Source organism: Maylandia zebra, linkage group LG17, assembly GCF_041146795.1.
Source record: "Maylandia zebra isolate NMK-2024a linkage group LG17, Mzebra_GT3a, whole genome shotgun sequence".
Classification (NCBI taxonomy): domain Eukaryota; kingdom Metazoa; phylum Chordata; class Actinopteri; order Cichliformes; family Cichlidae; genus Maylandia; species Maylandia zebra.
Window position 1 is genome coordinate 32,534,472 of NC_135183.1, and position 20,793 is coordinate 32,555,264.

Sequence of the window (20,793 nt, forward strand, 5' to 3'; positions counted from 1 at the left end):
TGTACAGTGGAGCAGCTCAGTTAAATATCATTTAGGGTGTTAGTGCTGTGGTGGTTCAAGTCCGGGTGCAGAGCTGCAAGAGGAGTTTGCAAATACGTGCCGTTCAAGTCCTTTGCAATGTACCTGCATCCGAATGCAATTTCTGAAACGCTTTCAGTCAATATGCTTTCGCTTTACATGCAGGAATCCAAAATGCAAACAGCATCATTTAAACCATTTTGTCACGCTCCACCTGTATTAACACATTGAGTTTTATTCAATACTATGGCAGCTACAGTGAGGATCATACAAGTACTTTAGCACTTAATGGAGATATTAAAGACATTATCATTATTAAAACAATAAAATGAAGGGAGCTAGAAGCAGTTAAAGCAGTAATATTAAATGGTAAATCTGGAGTGTTAATGCTGGTACTATAATGAGCATCATGACACAGTAGTCTCTGCCTTCATTTTCTCTTTAATCAGAAACTCAAGGAGGTTTTATAGGTTGCTTGAATTGCATGCTGCTTTTATCGCATCTTGTCTTACCTCTCCATCGACCTAAACCCCTCCCCCCGAAAAACAAAACAGAAAGATAAAAGTGGAAGGACACATAAAAAGCAATTCATGAGCCACGGTGAGTGTCTATTTTTTGTGAGCTTTTTTTGGAAACAGACAGCGCTTTCAGCTCTGCTAGTCGAAGCATGCAAGATCTCATTTGTTTTAAGAGCAGTTAGTATACAATTTAAGAGGTCAGAGATGAAACAACTTGTTAAAATTTACATATTGTATAATATGAAAAAGCTTCTTTTATATTAGATGGGCAATGTGCAGGTGAGTTGGTAAATGTAAGAGTCAAAGCAGAGTAGTTTGGATATCGCCTTGCCTCTGTGGAGTGTTTGGTAATCGAGTCTGGAGTGGGGAGTGTTTCTGCAGCCTGGTAAAATGTTCTACATATACAAACAGCCCAGTCAGGACACAATGGACTAACACAAAGAGAACGCTCATACACTGCTCTGGTCCTATTTTAACCATGCTTCTCTGACTGAAGAACGTCTCTCACCTGTACTCTCCAAATGTCCCATCATCCTCCTTCATGGGTTGGATCTCTGGGTCTTGGTGAGCGTCTTCTTTTTCTTTCACTGTCAGTTTCAACAGCAATTAATTTAAATTTCTGCGCATTCCCGACTACAGGCTTGGACTCATAATGCACACAGATAATGTGTGGTTTACCTGGATATTTGCCACCCTTGTTTCTCTTGATGAAACACACTATTAGAAGCACCAAGATGAGGAGAGCGATGGCACACATCAGTCCAATAAACCAGCCCTGGGTAGCGATGTCTACCTGCCGGCTGGCTACAGCTGGAGAAAGAAAGAAAGAGGAAAGAAAGAAAGAAAAACGGGTGGGGAGAAGTTCACAGAAATAAGATAAACATTAAGTGTCAGCTCAAAATGTACTTCTAGGCTCCTATAACAGTGAAACTGTCCTCTTCATGCTGAGCAACACTGAGATTAACAGAAGCTGTAAACACAGGATGGAACTGTGAAATGGGTTAATATGACGATTTATATGGAGGACCAAAACAGCCAAAATTTAAAAAAAAGAATTGGGGAATAAATAAATGACTTTAAATAAATTATTATGACACTTATGGTGATGTTCAATAAGGAAGATCTGTAATCACTACTGCTGTCAGTGCTCAAACTGCTAGCCTATTCTTTATATCACTTCCACTTTCCTACGGTGTCAAACTGACAACGCTGACATCATTACTCTAGTCCAATCATTTTCTTTCCCCACCCCACAGAACAGAGCCAATTGGCCTCTATTTTGCATACTTAAAATCTCAGCACTTTTCTTTCAATCTGCTTTCGTGCAATCCGTCTCATCCAAGCCTTCATCTTCATCTTCATCACCACCAGCATTTACACTACGGTGGGTCTTGTCCTAATTCTTATCACCGCTGAGATTCTGTCCTGCTATGACAGGTTATCAGAGTCTAATCACCAAGTAGCTTAATTGAATTCTGTATCTCAGTAAATCACATTCAGTTCTTCCAAATGATCTCTCCTTATCAAAATTGTCTTTAATGCATGAAAAAGAATGCAAAACAAAAATGCACACAATATTAATGCATTGATACATGCTCTTGCAACAATATTGTTTGGTCTGTGATGTTTTTTTCTGTTGCTGGGTGGTTGTCAGACAGCGTGACCATATAATCCACAAGCAGAGACCTTGTGGATCACAGTAAGATGTGTTTACTTCTGTATGTATTTACTTTTCTATAAATTTTCTGCTTCTGTCTACTTTCAATTGTATTAATTTCATATATACTTACCTTTCCATTTTCCTATTTATTTAGCCAGACTAAATTATTTCTGTTTTTCGATTACATTGTTGTTTTAGTATTGAAACTAGGTTGCTGTCGTTGTGTGCAAAGTGTGCACCGTAGATGTCTAATTTTTTATGTTTCCAGATTACTGGAAAAATGAGGTGTTCAGTTAAACTGGATAAGTCGAAGAAGCTAAAAGTGCCTGAAAAAGGGCAAAGAAATATGGGTGTGGGGGGTATTATTTTGTTTTACAGAGTCACGTGTTTCTGTCTTTGTTAATTTTTTATTTCAGCAGTTCTGATCCTCAATGCATGTAGGCACTAACACAACAAAATTAAAAGAGTAATAATGGTAATAATGGGTAATAATGGGCATTGCGGTGGCGACTTTAAATGACATGCATTAGACCAGAGGCTACTGATGGCAACTTCTGACATGCTTGTACGCTAACTAACTACCGTACATTCATGTCTGAGTGTAACAAACTAAATCTGATGATGAAGGAAAAAAAAAGATGAAGCAGGCACTGAAAACAAAAACCATCTATGTCGAGGCATGCTGCCTCACCTGGCACCGTAACCAACATTTCGTCTGTGCTGTGGACTGTCGGGTCGGCTGCATCTTTAGCTATCACTTTCACCCTATAGGAAGTTCCCGGCTTTAAACCTTTTATTGTATGTGAGTGTGAACCGTTTGCAAACTCCTTTTTCCACTCCTCTTTACCTGGAATCGAGGCAGTGGAAAGGAATTAGATTCAGGAATCTGATACTGGGATAAATGCTAATTTTGAAAAATCAGATCTAGTCAGTTGTAAGCAAGTCAAGACATGCACTGATGCTTTGAAATACAAGAGAAAGCCTTACTGTTCTCAACAATATACTCCACATATACATTCTTATGGTGTCCAAAGTATTCCCAACTGATCACTGCACTGTCCTCTGATACAGAAGTGTTAACTGTGCCAAAAGCACGACCCACAGGAGGCGCTGGGCACCGAAGAGAGAGAGAAAATGTGTTTTTTGCTAATATAAAACATAAAAAGTACACATTTTTTGAAGACACCTACATTTTCAACTTACTAAATTACATTAATCTAGAATAAATCCAGCAAAACAAGTAAAATTATATCAATGTTTACATCTATGAACATCTCCAGAACAATTTGCCAGCGTGTATTAAACAGCTGGTGTCTTTGGTAGTTTTTTCCACCACATGTGGTAAAGTGGACCACAGGCAAGCTTTTAAAAAGGCCATTGTTGTTATGTTTTGGCTCAATATATAAAGTGAACATTTATCTTTGGAAACTTAAAGTTAAGTCTACAAAGTACTGTAGCTTTAACGTTACAAAATAAAATCAAGAAAAGAATTACAAAATAAGTAACAACGCTGTGTAATTCTAAGCTCCTGTTACATTATTAAAAACAGGTCAGGTTAGCTGCTACAAAAATGTCCATCTCAATAAAACACCAATCAGGTGGTTAATATTACTAGCAATATTTTCTGAGCTTTTTTTTTAATTACTTTTTTGTGACCTTGTGGCAGTTTTGCCTCTGTACACCACCACAGTGGATATTAAACCAATCATTCAAGATATGATTAAAGTTCAGAATTTCAATATTGTATTAACTGTTTAGGAATTACAGCTGTTTTCTGAGACGCAATTGACTCATAAGCAGTTTCATTAACATGTGAGACCTGTTTTGCTCATTATTCTATGAGAAATTTAGCTAATGAAAAATCTGGACTTAGGTGCCAAAGTGCTGAACTTGCATTTGATATCTCTTCACTGGAGGTCTCAGTATGCGGACTGTCGATGCAAATAAAGGAGGCCATCAGTAGTCTGAAAAGCCAGTAAAACATTTCACTGAAGCTGAAGACTTTCTCAGAGGCAAGAAATCGATGACTAAGTCAGTCTGTATAAAAATTGCAGTTATTCCTAAACAGTAATTACAATACTTTTGTTAAACCCCATAAATTAAAACTGCATTTCAATAACATCTTGATTGTTTGATTTAAAATCCACTGTAGTGGTGCACAGAGGCAAAATGACAAAAATTGTATCAGTGATAAGCTAGTTCATTACCATCACGAAATCAGCTAAAATTACTAAGATGGATCATTTCTGCAGGACTGAGTTCATGGGGAGATAGTGGGGGAGGGAGTAAGGGACACAGGGAGTGCTTGTACCATTGTGAAACGGGGAATGCAGAGACTGAGTGATGGGGGAAGTTGGGTGAGGGGGCTCTGTGGGGCCTGAAAGAACACGGAAAAGAGTGAGACAAAATACATAAGCATCACAACAAAGAGCATACAGTACTGACACGGAGAGTTAAAACGTGGCAACGCTTCTTAATACTGAAAGCTAAAATGAAGCACCTGATCCAGCTCTGTATCTACACAAAGAAAAATGAGCAACTCTGCAGCAAATAAATTTCTACTTTGTTTATAAAAACAGTCAGTTTATAGCATAAATGTTAGCGCTGGAATTCAAACCATCATGCAAAAGGAATCTGCTCATTTAAAGAAGAGACATACTAAAAGATGAAAGAAAATATCATTTTACAACATAGAAATCCTATATTTCACACCGTGTGACTGTGTAAAAATGACCTATTCTTACAGAACAGGACACAAGCATGGTTTCTCACAATTGTTGGATTACCTTAACATGCAGGGAAAAGTGCAATAAACATGACATCTATGCTAGGGCTGTTTTCGTTTCTAATATCTATTAATGTAATTAGCATGCAGATACTTCCAGTGGCAAACTTGGGTTACCTTTGCCTGCCTCTACAGTGGGCCGAGTACGAGCTTCAAGGAAGAGAGAAAGAGAAAGAGACAGAACCTCCTCAGGGTTGTCATTTTTACAGAATTCCTGACATCTGTCACTGCACTGTGGCTATGGTTAGGCTGCTTTAAAACGTTTTCTTCCTATTGAGCTTTTATTTGGTTCACCTTAAGTTAAATGCTTAAACTTCAAGTTCTTGGACACAGGACTCACTTGTATGCATGACTGTGAAAGCCTCCTCTGTGATGATCGGGCCAGAGCCCTCGTTTGTCTTTGCGCTTAAGTAAAACTTGTAGAGCATGCTGGAGTTCAGGTTACTCAGAGTAATGGTGGTCTCGTTGGCTAGAAAGGTCATGACCTGGACTGGTCCCAGTTCGCTGGTATTGTTGACTGCAGACACGGCAAGAAACAGCCAACAATTGGAAAATGCAAAGATGAAAGTTGAAAGGAAAAAGCAAAAATGCTGCATAATACTGTGGCGATACTTAAAGTTGAAGGGGACTGCAAATCCTACCTGGTTGGTATTTCAGAATGTATCCAGTGAGACGTCCATTGTTGTTAATTGGTGGGCCCCATTCCAGAGTGAGAGAGTCCAAACCAGGGTTGATTACACTGAGAAAAGAAGGAGGCCCTGGGACTGAAAACAAAACCAGAATTAACTCTGAGTCTGTTGGCTACATGAGCATTTGTAGGATACAAATATTTTATATTTGAAGGTCATATAATAGTGGCTAAGGAGTACATGAACCTGTATGACTGTTAAGGCTTTAATTGGATGTTGGTTCTGTGTGCCCTTGTATTTGGTAGGCTGTCTTACTAGTACAAACAGTGCTACTAGCAGCAGGTAAAATATATATTTTGTATTAATATGTACATTTAAGATATTGTAGTATAGCAACATTCAAAGTGTGGTGATCCATTTAAAATTTGGAGGAACTTGGCATCCTATTACAGTACAAGTTTTTTTTTATTCTTCTTTGGACCGAAAGACATACACACCTCCCTCAGGTGTCTCAAATGTCTTGCTTTGGCTAGAAGGCCCTTCTCCTTTGTTATTAAGGACTCTGATAGAGAGACTATAGACACTGTAAGGCTGGAGGCCTGGCAATCGTCCCTCACTTCGGTTTCCACTGAAAGTCAAAACTTGCATTTCCTGATCAGTCTCCTCTTCTGTCTCATGCAAACCATGCTTTCGCCTGTAGTATACCTGGAGAAAAACACACCAAGAGTTAAATGAATCATTGTGATGTTGTAACCAGGTTCCCCAACACAAAACAGGAGAATTAAAGTGATGCTCAGTAAAAAAAAAAAAAAAACAGAGAAAAGCTTTTTGGCTCTCCTTCAAAGCTCAAAGTAACTTTTTTCTTTCTTTTTCCTTACTTCCTATACTACACTCATTCAGACATACACTCACCAGTCACTTTGTTAGATACACCTTTTCAACTGCTTGTTAATGCAAATATCTAAGCAGCCAATCACATGCCAGCAACTTCGTAGGGTTAGCCATGTAGACATGGTCAAGATGACCTGCTGAAGTTCAAACCTAGCATCAGAATGGATGTTGGTGCCAGATGCTGCTAATCTGCTGGGATCAACTACTTCTTAGAATATACAAAAAATGATTTAAAAAAAAAATCATATAGCAATAAAAGGAAAACAAGAAAATATCCAGTAAGCGGCAGTTCTCGGGGAAAAATGCCTGTTGATTCTAGAGGTCAAAGAAGAATAGCCAGACTGTTTTGGTTTTGCTTTGGTGGGAGAGCAACAAGAACTTAAAAATAACCACTTGTTACAACCAAGGTTTGCAGAAGACCATTTCTGAAAGCACAGCAGCAGAAGACCACAATTGGTGCCAGTCCTCTCAGCTAAAACAGAACCCTGAAGCTACAATTCACATGGTCTGACTAAAGTTGAACAACAGAAGATCGGAAAAATGTTGCCTGCCCTGATGAATCTTGTTTTCTGCTGAAACATTGAAATGTTGAGGTCAAAATTTGGTGTGAACAACATGAAAGCATGACTCCATCTTGGCTTGTATAAAAGGTTCAGGCTGTTAGAGGTGGTGTAGTGTTGTAGGGAAAATGTTCTTGGCATACTTTGAGCTGGTTGTGCAGCTGAAAAATGGGCAGCAGACGAATGTTTCCAGCACCTTGTTGAATCTATGCCACAAAAAAATTAAGGTACTTCTCAAGGGAAACTGGGACCCAACTACTCAAGAAGGACTATTTTCATAGTATCTATAGAGTTGGTTGTATTTATAAGTGACATTAATGTCATAAGATTGGGACATCTACTTTGACATCTCTGTGATGGAGGGGGAAATGTGGCATAAGACAATACCTTGTATCCCTGTAGTTTTCCTCTGACAGAGGGCGGTGATATGGGCTCCCAGTGTACTTCTGCCAGTGTGCTGTTATGAACCATGACCTGCACACTCTCTGGAGCAGACAAAGGCACTGCAAAACAGAGAATATGAAATATTAAGTTGAACCAGTTTGAAAACACTGTGGTGATGGATCGTGGTCTTGTAATAGTAAACACAGTAAGGTTTTATAGTATGTCACATAACTAGACTTATTTATGACTTGACCAATACTATAAAACAAAATGACAAGGGTTACAGCGCCTGTTATTGAAACCTTAAACAACAGATGCTCATTCTCAAACTTCCCAGTCTGCTTTATCTTTTTCTATCTTCCATAGTTCTGATCTAATACCGAAAAGAAACGTATTTCCACAGAATGCACTTACAGTCTTCTCCAGAGTATCCAAACGCCACTTCAGGTTCAGGCCCAACACCATAATCGTTGAAAGCTTGAACTTTGATTTCATAGGGCACATATGTTGGAGTTCCAGACACAACCCACTGGGATACATTGGCCACATTCTGTGCTGACCACTCCTTCTCAACATCCTTCTGTCTCCACTGCACTTTATATTCCAGACCGGGCCCATTGGACTGGAGTCCTGTGAGTGGCTACACAGAGAGTAATGTTAATTAGTACTTGCATATTTCATCTATACAATACATTTAGGCTCAAATCAATCTGAAATATAATTAAAACCATCTCACTGTCCAGGAGATGACCAAGTTGCCTGGCTCGGTTCCTACTCCCTGAACACCTGATGGGTTTTCATCAGGAGCTGAGAAAACCAAAGAATCCTGGTTCGGTCTGAACTTATTTTTGTGTTAAGATGATTAACATATTTCTATTTTCAGTGACTTTTACCTGCAGGGTTGGTCCTATATTGACGTGAGGACTGGCTCGGCTCACTATAGCCGACACGATTTTTAGCCAGCGCTCTGAAGGAGTAGTAAACGTATGGAGAGAGGTGCAGCTGTGCTGTGGTGCTAGTACCAGGAACCTCTGTCAGGTTTGTCCAAACTCCTGGCTGGTGGAGAAGATCCTCATACTGGATCAGAAATTCTGGAGAAGATAAAAGATTCAGATGTCACGAATGTTTTTAACAGCAGAAACTTTGTTTTCATTTGTACAGGTCATAATTACTGTAGGTTAAATCATGTCTGCCGATAGTACAATCTGAGCAAACTGCTCCAGCACTGAGAATTTCATACTCTCTATAGGACTGTTGTTTTCATCTCCTGGGGTCCAGGTGAGCTGGACACTCCTCTCTGTTTGGTCTGTCAGCTCCAGGTCAGTCGGAGGGTCAGGTTTCTCTGTGAATGCAATAAGAAATTTAGTACCTTGCTTCTGTTTCCATATAAAATTTGGCACCAATACAACACCTTTCCACAATTAAAAACATAACAGCAGTAAATGAAATGTACAGCAGGTATTTTGATGGGTAGCTAGTGAGGTTAACACCAACATTTGTTAGCCGGATTACATCATTAACTGTGTTTTTCTTATTTAAAAAACATGAATGTCAGTCAACAGTTTGTATGCACTCACACAGTCCTGAGGAGAGGTCCAAATATTGAAAACGTGGGTGCAAATGTACCCATCATTAACAGTGACGAAAAACTTTTAAAACGCTCACATGCATTCTATGCAAGTATGGTGGGATTTAAAGTTTATGGCAAGTTTTAAGACAAAATTGACCAGAAATAATCAGACTGCAGGGTCAAAAGGTTAATGGGTCAATCACAGTCAAATAGCCGAACGCTGCACATTATTGGCAAAAGTTAGGACTGTTATATCCAATTTTTTGTGACAGTTTTTGCAACTTTATCATTTTTTATGACAGACACTTTTAAAATAATGCATTTTTATATAATTGAGTAAAACATGTCAAAATGTGTCTCATTTATGCAAATATGTATGTTGCATATAAGCTCTGTGATGTATGTATGTACAAACTGAAAAAACATTAAACATATATTTAAAAACTAACTACTAGACCAAATGAAACTGTGTAATATCATAAAAAAAGAGGGCATTTCCATTCATATATTAAATAAAAAACAGCTTTTAATTAATGATCTTGACCAAAACCTGTGTGATCTTCATCACCAGGACTAGCTTTATATCATCAACACCAGCTCATCAAAAGTTACTAGCAAAAGCCTGCCCTATGGGTGGTTCTGTACACGGGCAACATACGCTGAATAAAATAAATAAATAAATAAAAATAATCAAGAACTGGGATTTTTAATAAATCTTTAAAAAACAAAAAAACAAACCAAATAGATGTTAAGCAGCGCTGTATGTGTGACAAAAGTTTTTGCAAAGTTTTGTTCAGACTGGCCCACCCGTTAAGCTATGATTGTTACAGTTTAATTACTTAATTAACTTGAAAATAGTATTATTTTGTAGAATTTTGTACAGTTTTAGCAGTTGACTGTGACCAACCTGACAACACTGATGATGATACTACTGCTAGTTAGCGAACAGCACCAGATTTGTTCAGGTGTTGCAGGTAAAACCTCACATTACATACGATGTGTCATCAGAATTTAGTGTTCGTGTGTGTTAAAATGATGTCTTCCATATTGTTAAACGCACTACACTTTGCAAAAGTACATAAAATGCAGTAGCTAGCATGACAGCAGCAGGTGAAACACTGCAAAGGCAACTTTAATTACTTGTGTGTTTGATTTGAGACAGCAGACTGCCAAAATTCAAGTAGTATAAAAGTAATGTACACCATGAAAGGAAGTAGCCAAAGGACACACACAATGAGTTAAGCTAATGGAAGCTACAAATTGCGACAATGTGGACATTGTTTACCGTAGACAATTGCAGGAGTAGGAGTCGCCTCTGACAGCGAAAAGCAGGAGCAAAGTGCAAGAAGAGGGTTAGAAGTTAGGGACAGACATTTAAGAAACAGCAGAAAGATCTCAATGGTAATGTTATTTTAGGAATGTAACTAAAGCTTGAGGAGTAAAAACTAATGTTTCAGTGCAGTTATTCTGCAAAACAGAATAACTGCTACGATGCCTTCCAGTCAGGTTTTAGACAGAACCACAGCACTGAAACCGCTCTGACAAAAGTGTTTAATGACATATGTCTTAACACAGACAGTGGAAAAATGTCAGTCTTAGTTTTACTGGATCTCAGTGCAGCATTTGATACAGTTGACCACAACATATTACTCAAACGACTGGAGAACTGGGCAGGTCTTTCAGGAACTGTACTAAACTGGTTCAAAACATACTTAGAAAACAGGAAATACTTTGTATCAATAGGTAACTTCACATCTGAGCAGACTAGTATCACATGTGGAGTTCCCCAAGGTTCCATCTTGGGACCCCCTCTGTTTAACATTTACATGCTCCCACTGGCACAGATTATAAAGAACAACAAAATAAACTACCACAGCTATGCAGATGACACACAAATATATATCACAATGTCACCAGGAGACCGAGGCCCTGTACAGGCTCTTGGTAAATGCATTGAGGAAATTAATGACTGGTTGTGCCACAATTTTCTCCAACTAAACAAAAACAAAACTGAAGTAATAGTCTTTGGCGCCAAAGAAAAACGATTACAGGTCACCAGAGAACTTCAATCTATACATCTAAAAACCACAAACCAGGCGAGAAATCTGGGTGTAGTGATGGATGCAGACCTAAACTTAGAGAAACACATTAAGACAATAACAAAATCAGCTTACTATCACCTCAAAAATATTTCTAGGATAAAAGATCCGATGTCTCAACAGGACCTGGAAAAACTAGTCCATGCATTCATTTTTAGTAGGCTTGATTACTGTAACAGCATCTTTACAGGTCTACCTAAAAAATCAGTCAGACAACTACAGCTCATTCAGAACTCTGCTGCTCGAGTCCTCACTAAGACCAAAAAAGTGGACCACATCAGTCCAGCTCTGAGGTCCTTACACTGGCTGCCTGTCCGTCAGAGGATAGACTTTAAAGTTCTGATGCTGGTCTATAAAGCTCTGAATGGTTTAGGACCAAAATACATCAGTGACCTCCTGACCCAGTATGAACCTTCCAGATCCCTCAGGTCATCTGGATCCGGTCTTTTATCAGTTCCCAGAGTCAGAACCAGACACGGAGAAGCTGCATTCAGCTTTTATGCTCCTTATATCTGGAACAAACTCCCAGAAAGCCTCAGATCAGCTGAAACACTCAGTTTATTTAAATCCAGGTTGAAGACTCACCTGTTCTCAGCTGCATTTAAATAAAGCACCAAATCCACACTTTTAAGCTTAAATTTCAAAACTTACATTAACTACTGATTTTATCTACTGTTCTGATTTTATTTGTTTTGATTTTACATACTGTTTTGTTTGTTTGTTTGTTTGTTTGTTTGTTTGTTTGTTTGTTTGTTTGTTTGTTTGTTTGTTTGTTTGTTTGTTTGTTTGTTTGTTTGTTTGTTAAGTGGGTTAGAGCTTTGGGTAGCTCCCCAGCTGGGTCTAGACTGGGTCTAGAGAGTATTTTAAATTCAGGGAATTTAAAATAGAAAGTAGCTCGTCCACAGAAGGACTGGTAGCTCCCCTTACGATAAGGGTTCAGATCGCGCGAACAGGTGTGAAATGTGTGTGTTTAGTTAGTTTGTTTGTTTGCTTGTTTTAATCAATTTTAAATCATACTTTTTATTTGTTTTTGTTTCTAATGTCTCTGTAAAGCACTTTGAATCACCTTGTTGTTGAATTGTGCTATACAAATAAATTTGCCTTGCCTTGCCTTGCAATTAAGGAACCAAAAGGGGTTATAATTGGGGGGGGGGGGGGGGGGGGGGAAATCAAACAATAGAAGCAGGAAAGCAAAAAAGCCTCTGGATCTGTGTTAGAGCTAAATGATAACTACGTTAATAAATTAAGGTGAGAACGTACCGACAACAGTCAGCATGGCACTGGCTGAGTCCTGATCGAGGGTGGTGTTCATGATGCAAGTATAAGTCCCCTTATCATCATCAGTCACGTCTCTGATGGTCAGACTATCAGTGTCCACCTCGAACCTGAAAGTATTAACGAGAAATAACATCAGGCATTTCTACAGAGTCAACAGAATAAGTGCAGTCTCAATGGTTGGGCGTACCTCTCATCATCAGGCAACTCTCCTCTGTCTTTGAGCCAGGTCATGGTGGGGATTAGGGAAGGGTCATGCTTGACTTTACACTCAAAGACAGCGCTCATTCCTCTCTGCACCACCTTGTACTCTGGCTGCTTCAGGATACGAGTGGGCTCTGCAAAATGGATAACCATTATGTCACCGCTGATAACCTAATACCCACTGACAAAGAAGAATTGAACCACCAATGTCACTGTCTGAGTTCTGATTAGACTATACTGACCTTTAACCTCCAAAAAGACATGGTTCTCCTTGATCCCAAGGTTGTTTGTGGCAATGCAGGTGTACTTTCCGCTATTTAGCGGCTGGGCTACATTTATTTCCAGAGTACCATTCTCATGGATTACATATGGGTCAGTATTCTTAATGCTGATCTGACTGTCTTTGAACCTGCATAGAAATGGCAACCAAGGCAGCTCAAGTACAGTACAGTGCATCTTAGCTTTGAAATCTAATAATATTTCAAATGAGCTGACAGTTACCATGTGATGGTTGGAATAGGCGAGCCAAAGGAAGCACAGTGTAGTAATGCAGGGCTGTTGGTGATGACCTGGTACACTTGGTTAGGTGGAGTGAGGACCCTTGGTGGTTCAGCTTTAAAGGAAAAAAAGAGAAGATGCTTGGTAAAACTCATTAATATGGCCATTTTCCAAATCGTTTCTAACTAAAGATTTGTATGGGGCAGTTCTAATATGAAATAAATATGTTTTAACTCACCAAGAACACTGACAAAAGCATTCGCCAGGAGGTAGCCGAATTCATTGGAAGCATTACACTGGTAGACAGAGCTGGACCCTGACTGCACGTTGCTGAGAATCACAGTGTCGTCTTCCACCTTGCGGCTGGGGTCCTCAGGAGTGTCTAGCACAGGGCAAGATGATCTCTACATCATCATCTTTAATTGAAAATGAGCTGGAACTGAGAATTCAGTCCCCAGCTAATCAAGTTTACTATTTTGTCTGCTTTAAATTAGAAGTGATCTAATTTTTCTTACTCTCTATGGGAATTCCATTGACAAACCAGTCTATCCTTGGTTTGGGTTCTCCATTGACTCGACAAGTCAACACGCCAGTTTCATTAGGGGCGAGGATCAGGTTCCTTGGAATGCTGACCCAGAAAGGAGCCGCTGGGGATAATGAACAAGACTGAAAATGCTCAGTGAAATTCTTGACAAGCTATCACTATAAATCTTTCTTTAGCTTTCAACGTAATATAGGAGAGAAGACACTGGTTGTTTCTATAAATGGAAGATTCAAATGTGTATTTATCTGCTTGCATTAGAATGCATTTATGAATAAAAATTGGGGTTCAGAATAAAATATGGTAATACTGTAAAACAAATTTAAGGGCATCAGTAACATGACTGAGCTGATCTGCCTACCTTTGACAGTGACCTTGATGGTATGGTGTACAGTGCCCAAGTTATTTGTGGCTACGCAGCGGAAGTTGCCAGCATCATTTTCATTCACATCAGAAATCTTCAGTGTTTTCTTGAAGTTCTGGTAGGACACTCTGTTGCTTGGTAGCTCTCCTCCTTCTTTCTGCCACGAGATATCTGGAGTCGGCCTATCACAGAAGAAAAGAGATTACAGCAAACAACTCTTCCAGTCAGTTAGTTTTTCTTCTCTTTCAGACACTGCGGCACTAATTTGAGTAAACATAAACCCTTAGAGTAGTTACTGCATATGCCAACTTACAAGCCCTCAGCGATGCATTCTAGCTCCAGAGTCTGCCCTCTCAGAACCATCTTGGTGCTGGTGGTGCCGAGAGGCAGCATAAAACCAGGACGACGCTCGCCCTCTGGGCTGCCTGAACAGGTCAGAGCACAAGACCATATCAGCAACAGACCAAAACATTATACTTTAACACTGCTCTTCTTATAAAACAGAGCAGAAACCTCAGGGATGATTTACATTTTCAAAGGGCAAAGGAAGAGGAAAATGTAGTGTTGATGAAAAACTAATTGTGGATAGGAGAGATGGTTCAGTAGAATGTAAAAGAAAGTCTTTATTTACAGCATAAAGACAATACCAGAGCAAAGGGGATGTCTTTGAAAGACCTGAGCATTTGTTTAAGTAAACAACCCATGCATATAAATGCACAGCTGGACTGACTCCAGCCTTGGTCAAGAGAACAGTGCCAGCATGTTTTGATACAGGGTTCAAATACCAAAGGACCAGAATTTGCAGGAAAGGTCAGAAAATGGCAAATTATCCATATCAAGTTTCACAAGGTGGAGATGAACAATGTTACATAAAAAATAATGTTAACATAATAATGTTCTTTAATTTGTGACTATAGATAATTACTTAAAGGCCACAAACTGTCAGTAACAATTAATTGATAGAGTTGCATTTTACCTCGTATCACACTTTGTATCTTGTTTGTACTGATTAACGTTTAATTTGAATGAAGTAGGAGAAACCTGAGGAAGGGCAAGTGTTACTTACAGAGGAGGGGATTGAGGCCAAGTTAAAGGTGAGTGAGTGTGTAAGTCAGATATGGTTATGCAGGGCAGTAAAAACAGGGCCGGGTTCACACTGAAGGGGGCTGAATGGGTATAAACCAGCACTCACCACTATAGAAATCAGTGATATTGTATAAAGCAGCCAGAGTCTCATTCATTGTTTCCACTGTAATATAACAGAGAATCATAAGCATGCAAAACTAGGAAATGCAATGCATTTCCTAGTTTACATTGTAAAGCAAAGTATGTGTGTCACCCAAAGCCATAATTGAAAAAAACAACAACAACAACAAATAAATAAAATAAAATAAAAATAATTACACAATTATTATTAGTGAGACTGAGATAAGGACATTATAAAATCAAAGCCCTTACAGAGCTCAGGGGAGACAAACTTAAACTAACATTTATCTACAACAGTTTTGCAAGAGTGAAGTAAGGAAGTTGTAAAGTAAAAGGGTGTCTGACAAAGGAGAAAATACTAATATTCAGTTTACAATAAAAACTGAAAGTTTTCAAATGTGAAATGCTGGAAATGACTTGTGCAAGCTTAGACCAGACCTTTTTAGCTCCATAGTTATTTCTAGCTGCACAGCTTCATAGTTTAGGATTCCATTTGAGATGCTTTGCATGGTTTTAAAAACCCTTCAGTTCCTCTTCTATTTGAAACAAGTCGTTTTAGTTCCTTCCTATTAAAAAGCCTACGTTTTTCTGATTGGATGCCCCTAATCTGGCTTCCACAAACAGAAAGTGCTTGTAAACTTTGCCTTTTCATGTGAGATGACCATATAAGGAAATCTATGCTGAGCTGACTTAAGCTTGGCTCAGTAGAAAATATTGTGAGAAATTCAGAAAAAGGTACTTTTTTAATTTAAGTAATTGAGTTTTTGGCTTCTTTAAGGAGAAATCCATTGCTTATTTAAACCAGTTTTGACTTACTGTCCAGGACAGTGACTGAAATCGGCTGTTTCTGCTGGATGGTTTGTGTATGAGGAAAGCGAGCGTAACAAATGTAGTCACTCCTGGTGTCTTCTGGGAGAACATTGGAAAAGTACAAGTCTCCATTCAGGGCCTGGGACACTCGTTTATCCAGTGGTAGCTTCTGAAAGTCTGGGAGGGTGAGAGACAAGCAACTTAACAATGCAAAAAGCTTCCATTAGCTCACAAGATTGTTTTATCAACTACATTCAGAAATGAGATGGGTCAGAAAGGATTGACCCAATCTTTTGTTGGTGAAGGTGAAATTCTTTAGTCATTGCACCTTATATGTCTGCAAATATGTACACACGACTCACTATTATCCATCCAGAAGATGACAGGAGGGGGCAGCCCAGCAGGGGGTCGACATTGCAGCACAAGGGAGACCCCCTTCTGCACCATGATGGCCTCATTTCTCTCCTTTGACCATAAGGGGGACCCTGTGAGTCACAAACATCAACACCAAGAGGTTAATGCAGAGTGGATAATATTTATTTGTACTCAACTAGTCGTCACTTTTAAAGCCCAAGCTTTTAGAGCTTATGCATTTAAATACAAAGAGAAGACTTACTGGACTGCCTGATGACAATGCTGTCAGATACGGCAGTGCCATGCTCATTGTTAGCTATGCATTGGTAAGTTCCCTCATAAGCTTCAGCCCTTTCGCTGCTGATATCAATGACCAGAGTTCCTGAACCGGGCTTCATTAAAACTTTGGAGTCTTTCTCCACATCAAAGTGAGTCCCATTTCTTGTCCAGGAGAAGCTAGAACCAAGAAGTATAGAGCCATGAAGGAAACACATGGAGCAGAAGAAGATGTTATGGCACATTTATTCATGTGTCAGGCAAATTTGAATTACGAATTTGACACTAAATCATTCATTAGGCATTGCAGGGACTCTCTCACCTGGGATGAGGCTTCCCCTTGGCTTCACAGTGGATGACAATGTTCTCGCGTGGATCAAAGATGTAATCCTTTGGGGACTGTAATATTATAGTAGGGGGCTGTGGCACTGAAGAAACCCCAAAAGAAGCGTAGTTTAGATACACAGCACAACAAAACCCGAATGTGCTGAATAATGCTGAATGTGTTCAAACAGAGGATGTACAAGCAGCATGCAACAAGCAGCGACAATCAAGACATTTATAGATGAAACACTCCATGCAGCTTACCATCACATCTACAAAGCACCACTTTTTACAGTGTTGAAATAAGTGCATGCACATCATTCGCCAAAATATTAAAAAACTCCACACCAGAAACCACACCAGTGTTTGGGGAAACTTACATCCTTCCAGTACTTTAGCTTTTTGTCCACCATGACATGCCACACCACAGTAATAGAATATTGAGGAAAGGTGTTAGTTTTTGCAAGGACTAAACAACAGGTTCAGGTGAAATAGATTCAGGTACTTTTAAGCATTTGACTGAGCCTGCACACTTTTTGAGGGGAGGATGTTTAGAAAGGCAGGTGCAATAAATGCTAGAAAAGTAGATGAAGACGTTCAACGGTTCAAACAGATTGTGTGATATCAAGATAAACAGAAATCCTTAAAATCTCATTGCAAAACACCATGCTGAAACATGCAAAGTTGAAATAGAATAGATAGAATAGAAATAGATTATTGCTACATTTTCATGAGGTAAAATATCTTCACTTTATCCCACAATATGAAAGTATTTCACTGAAATTCCATTAGTTTGAAAAGAATTATGCAAGCGTAACATCAAGTCTTACAATCACAGAGCATGTAAAGGGCAACGCTTACGATCAAGAGGCACTTCAAGTGCTGAAGTCATGTGACTTAGGAGTGTCAGCAGCACAGCTCCGAAGCCTGGCACCCACTTCCTATTCCTGTCCATGCTCAGGTGTGTCAGTGGCACGGTGCAAACCTTTTCCCCTAGGTCCAACAGAGGTGAAGGTTGTAGACAGCGTGAAGAAGTCTGAATCTGCACTACACAGAGGAATAAAAAATACTAAGAAAAACTTACTGAGATTTGTCTCAGCAATTTTAATGGCAAAAAAAGATTTCAGAATCAAAAAACAAGTGCACACGCACTATCCTCAGATGTATACAAATATGGTTAAATAATGTGAGTCCATCCATTCAAATGAACGACAGGTAAATAGAGCTGAATATTTACTCTGTACTACAATGGAAAGTTTACTTTAGTTTTTCTGTGAGGTTATTTCCAAAGTTGGGTATCTAGAGTCATGCTTGGCAAGTGACTCATAGTCATGCATAGGCTAAGACACTGGCAGGAGAAGTCCAAACAAACCGGATTCCCATCCTTGCAACTTAAACAACTTTAGCAGTGTGCATGCATCTGTCCTTCTTCATTTCGTTTACTTTCTCTTCTGATGAAAATGCCAGCGAGACAGACTGGCCCGGCACAATGAGCTTCCGAGTGTAGGTGCTGTCAGAATTAATCATCTGGGTGTTATATTCCAAAAAGCAGACACAGACTAATATGCTTGGGCAGTTTGTGTTGACTTATTTGGCGCTAGCTGCAGTCACATCTTATTGACCTCCAGACAAAATAGCCACTCAAACATAGCATGCGCACTGCTGAGATGTCCCTCCTACCACGTGCGTGCCTGTAAACATATGGCATGTGAGTGCACTGGGCTGGAACGATCGCAGCTCTGCTGCAGATATAGCCTCACACAGATTGGCACATGCATGCAAATACATATCACATTAGAAGCACCATCGTTGCCAGTGTGTCATATATATCAAGTTACACATGAAACATGAGCCTCGGCTACTGTTGCGTAGTTCTAAACAAATAGATGCAGATTGATGAGCCGTCACAAACACACAGAATTGTGTTGAAATTAATGGGCTGCTCTAAACTGGGCCATGGGGAACAGGACATTATGCAAAAACAAACATTTTTCCCCTTCATGTCCTATGCAGTGTGCATGAACTGAAATCATGATCCTGTTTTTCTTTCATGGAAAATTCCTTCGTGCTTTACTTTGAGTTCCATGTGGGGAATTGCGAGGTAGTCCAGAATAGATATGGCTATATGGAGCTGGAGCATAAAGGTTCTATTTAATTGAGTTCCGGATTTAACAGGTTTGTAGTCATGGCGTGAGAAAGCTTTGCAGAACTTTTAAAACCTTCTTATACCCCACACAATAATGTTTTGACTCCTGGCAAACAAATATCACCATTGGGATCATATGATTTCCCCCAAAAGGTTTCATGTGATAAAACAGTTGTGATCACAAAGACAAGTATATGGAATTCCAGAGTCACTTATATGGCTAATTCTTAACCAGATTAAAATGAGAAGAACACATGAGTTATATGTAATAAGGGATCCATGTCTCGTGCATCCTGACATGTTGATTATTCTTAACCAGCACATGCATCTCTGTATACACACTATTCTATGAGCAGTGCGCACAAACACATCAGTATATTATTTTGACAGAAGGGGGTTAAGGTCCTCAGAGGCATTTGAAGGTGAAATTTTCAGGCTCATTGCTTCAGGCTATCTCTACTCTGCGGGACAGGAAGCATGTCTGATGATATGAAAAAGTATGGTAATGACTCTGACACAAGTGTTGTGCACTATTGTGACAGGGCAGAGAGTGTGAGCTAATACAACCTCAGGACACAGCTAATTACGCTGACACGTCCTATTGGATATTCCTCTCACAAATTAGTCGAGAGGAGAGACACCAGGGAGAAAGAAGCACACAACAAAACCTTTGAAACTCATTGTGGAGAGAGGCAATATGATCATGCAAATGTAATGGGCTATCTTCAGATTAATTACAATCATAGTCCATGCAGCTATAACAGTAATGGCCTCCCACACAGTGTCACTAGCCATGCTGAGCTGTGCTGGACCTTGGAGCATTTTCCCACAGAGACACATTGAGCCTGAGTTCATTCAAAAGTGATTGAAGCTTTTAAGAAGTAGTTTGGTCTAAAAGGTAATGATTAAAAAAGAGAAAGGATGGCGCTGGCACGGCTGGCAGCCTTAACCCAATTTCCCTCGGGATGAATAAAGTATTATCAATCAATCAATCAATCACCAAGAATGAAGAGAATGTTCAACGTGGGTTTGAAATTAAGATACCTATAGCATGAGTGAAGACTGAAATACGCTAAATCATCCATTTTACCATCCTATTCCTCTCCTTTAATATGGGGAGACAAATTTTAAGAAACATTTTAAGCATAGCAGATTTAATTCACTAGGCATTCAATAGCACGCTCTTTAGATTTGTCATTAAGCTAGGCTACGGATTACGCTAGGCTACTGTTTTCTATGCTGAAGAATTGAAAGAGAATTCTTTAGTATAGAAAAAAAATAGCCTTAAACAATGACCCTTAAACCATGTAACCATTTGAGAAATGTGAGGAAACAAGATTCAGTTGCTTGCTAAATTGGTAAAAAAGTATTTAACAAAAGTACCTTTAGCTTAATTAAGCTAACAACACAACGCAGCTAAATCAGCAAACGAAGCTCTGCAGTATACATGTAGTGTATAATTAAATATCAACTGCCTTCAAATAAATTCTCAGTTTATTAAAATGTTTTCTCACTTGATATTAACTATAAAACTAAAAAACAAATGAAACATCAGTTAATCAGTTTGTGCATTTGATTAGAATATTTAAAACAGTACTTTTTCATGGGAAAGCCCAGTTTGCGTTGGCTCTAAGATTATTACACTTTAACTCTTCTACATATATAAGATGACAAAAGAGCA

The 20,793-nt window shown here is 39.1% G+C and overlaps 1 protein-coding gene across 17 annotated transcripts in view; it reads right to left on the bottom strand.

The window, feature by feature from the left end:
• Positions 1–20,793, bottom strand: part of nrcama (neuronal cell adhesion molecule a) — a 64,490-nt gene that overhangs the window by 3,683 nt on the left and 40,014 nt on the right. For 2 of the 17 annotated variants that reach the window (XM_076875543.1, XM_076875545.1), the window contains 30 exons: positions 17,828–18,013; positions 17,347–17,364; positions 16,965–17,070; positions 16,629–16,822; positions 16,375–16,497; positions 16,019–16,189; positions 15,189–15,245; positions 14,310–14,421; positions 13,994–14,178; positions 13,607–13,738; positions 13,330–13,473; positions 13,095–13,206; positions 12,836–13,002; positions 12,580–12,727; positions 12,375–12,499; positions 10,301–10,330; positions 8,686–8,787; positions 8,339–8,536; positions 8,182–8,252; positions 7,860–8,085; positions 7,449–7,564; positions 6,108–6,315; positions 5,623–5,745; positions 5,322–5,498; positions 5,099–5,131; positions 4,508–4,573; positions 3,184–3,306; positions 2,888–3,043; positions 1,215–1,346; positions 1,045–1,123 (listed from right to left, as the gene is read on the bottom strand). In XM_076875543.1, the coding sequence (XP_076731658.1) occupies positions 1,045–1,123; positions 1,215–1,346; positions 2,888–3,043; positions 3,184–3,306; positions 4,508–4,573; positions 5,099–5,131; positions 5,322–5,498; positions 5,623–5,745; positions 6,108–6,315; positions 7,449–7,564; positions 7,860–8,085; positions 8,182–8,252; positions 8,339–8,536; positions 8,686–8,787; positions 10,301–10,330; positions 12,375–12,499; positions 12,580–12,727; positions 12,836–13,002; positions 13,095–13,206; positions 13,330–13,473; positions 13,607–13,738; positions 13,994–14,178; positions 14,310–14,421; positions 15,189–15,245; positions 16,019–16,189; positions 16,375–16,497; positions 16,629–16,822; positions 16,965–17,070; positions 17,347–17,364; positions 17,828–17,921 (3,728 nt within the window). In that variant the 5' untranslated portion in view covers positions 17,922–18,013. The remainder of the gene's footprint in view (positions 1–1,044; positions 1,124–1,214; positions 1,347–2,887; positions 3,044–3,183; positions 3,307–4,507; positions 4,574–5,098; positions 5,132–5,321; positions 5,499–5,622; positions 5,746–6,107; positions 6,316–7,448; positions 7,565–7,859; positions 8,086–8,181; positions 8,253–8,338; positions 8,537–8,685; positions 8,788–10,300; positions 10,331–12,374; positions 12,500–12,579; positions 12,728–12,835; positions 13,003–13,094; positions 13,207–13,329; positions 13,474–13,606; positions 13,739–13,993; positions 14,179–14,309; positions 14,422–15,188; positions 15,246–16,018; positions 16,190–16,374; positions 16,498–16,628; positions 16,823–16,964; positions 17,071–17,346; positions 17,365–17,827; positions 18,014–20,793) is intronic. The other 15 variants (XM_076875544.1, XM_076875546.1, XM_076875547.1 and 12 more) reach the window with 15 other exon arrangements.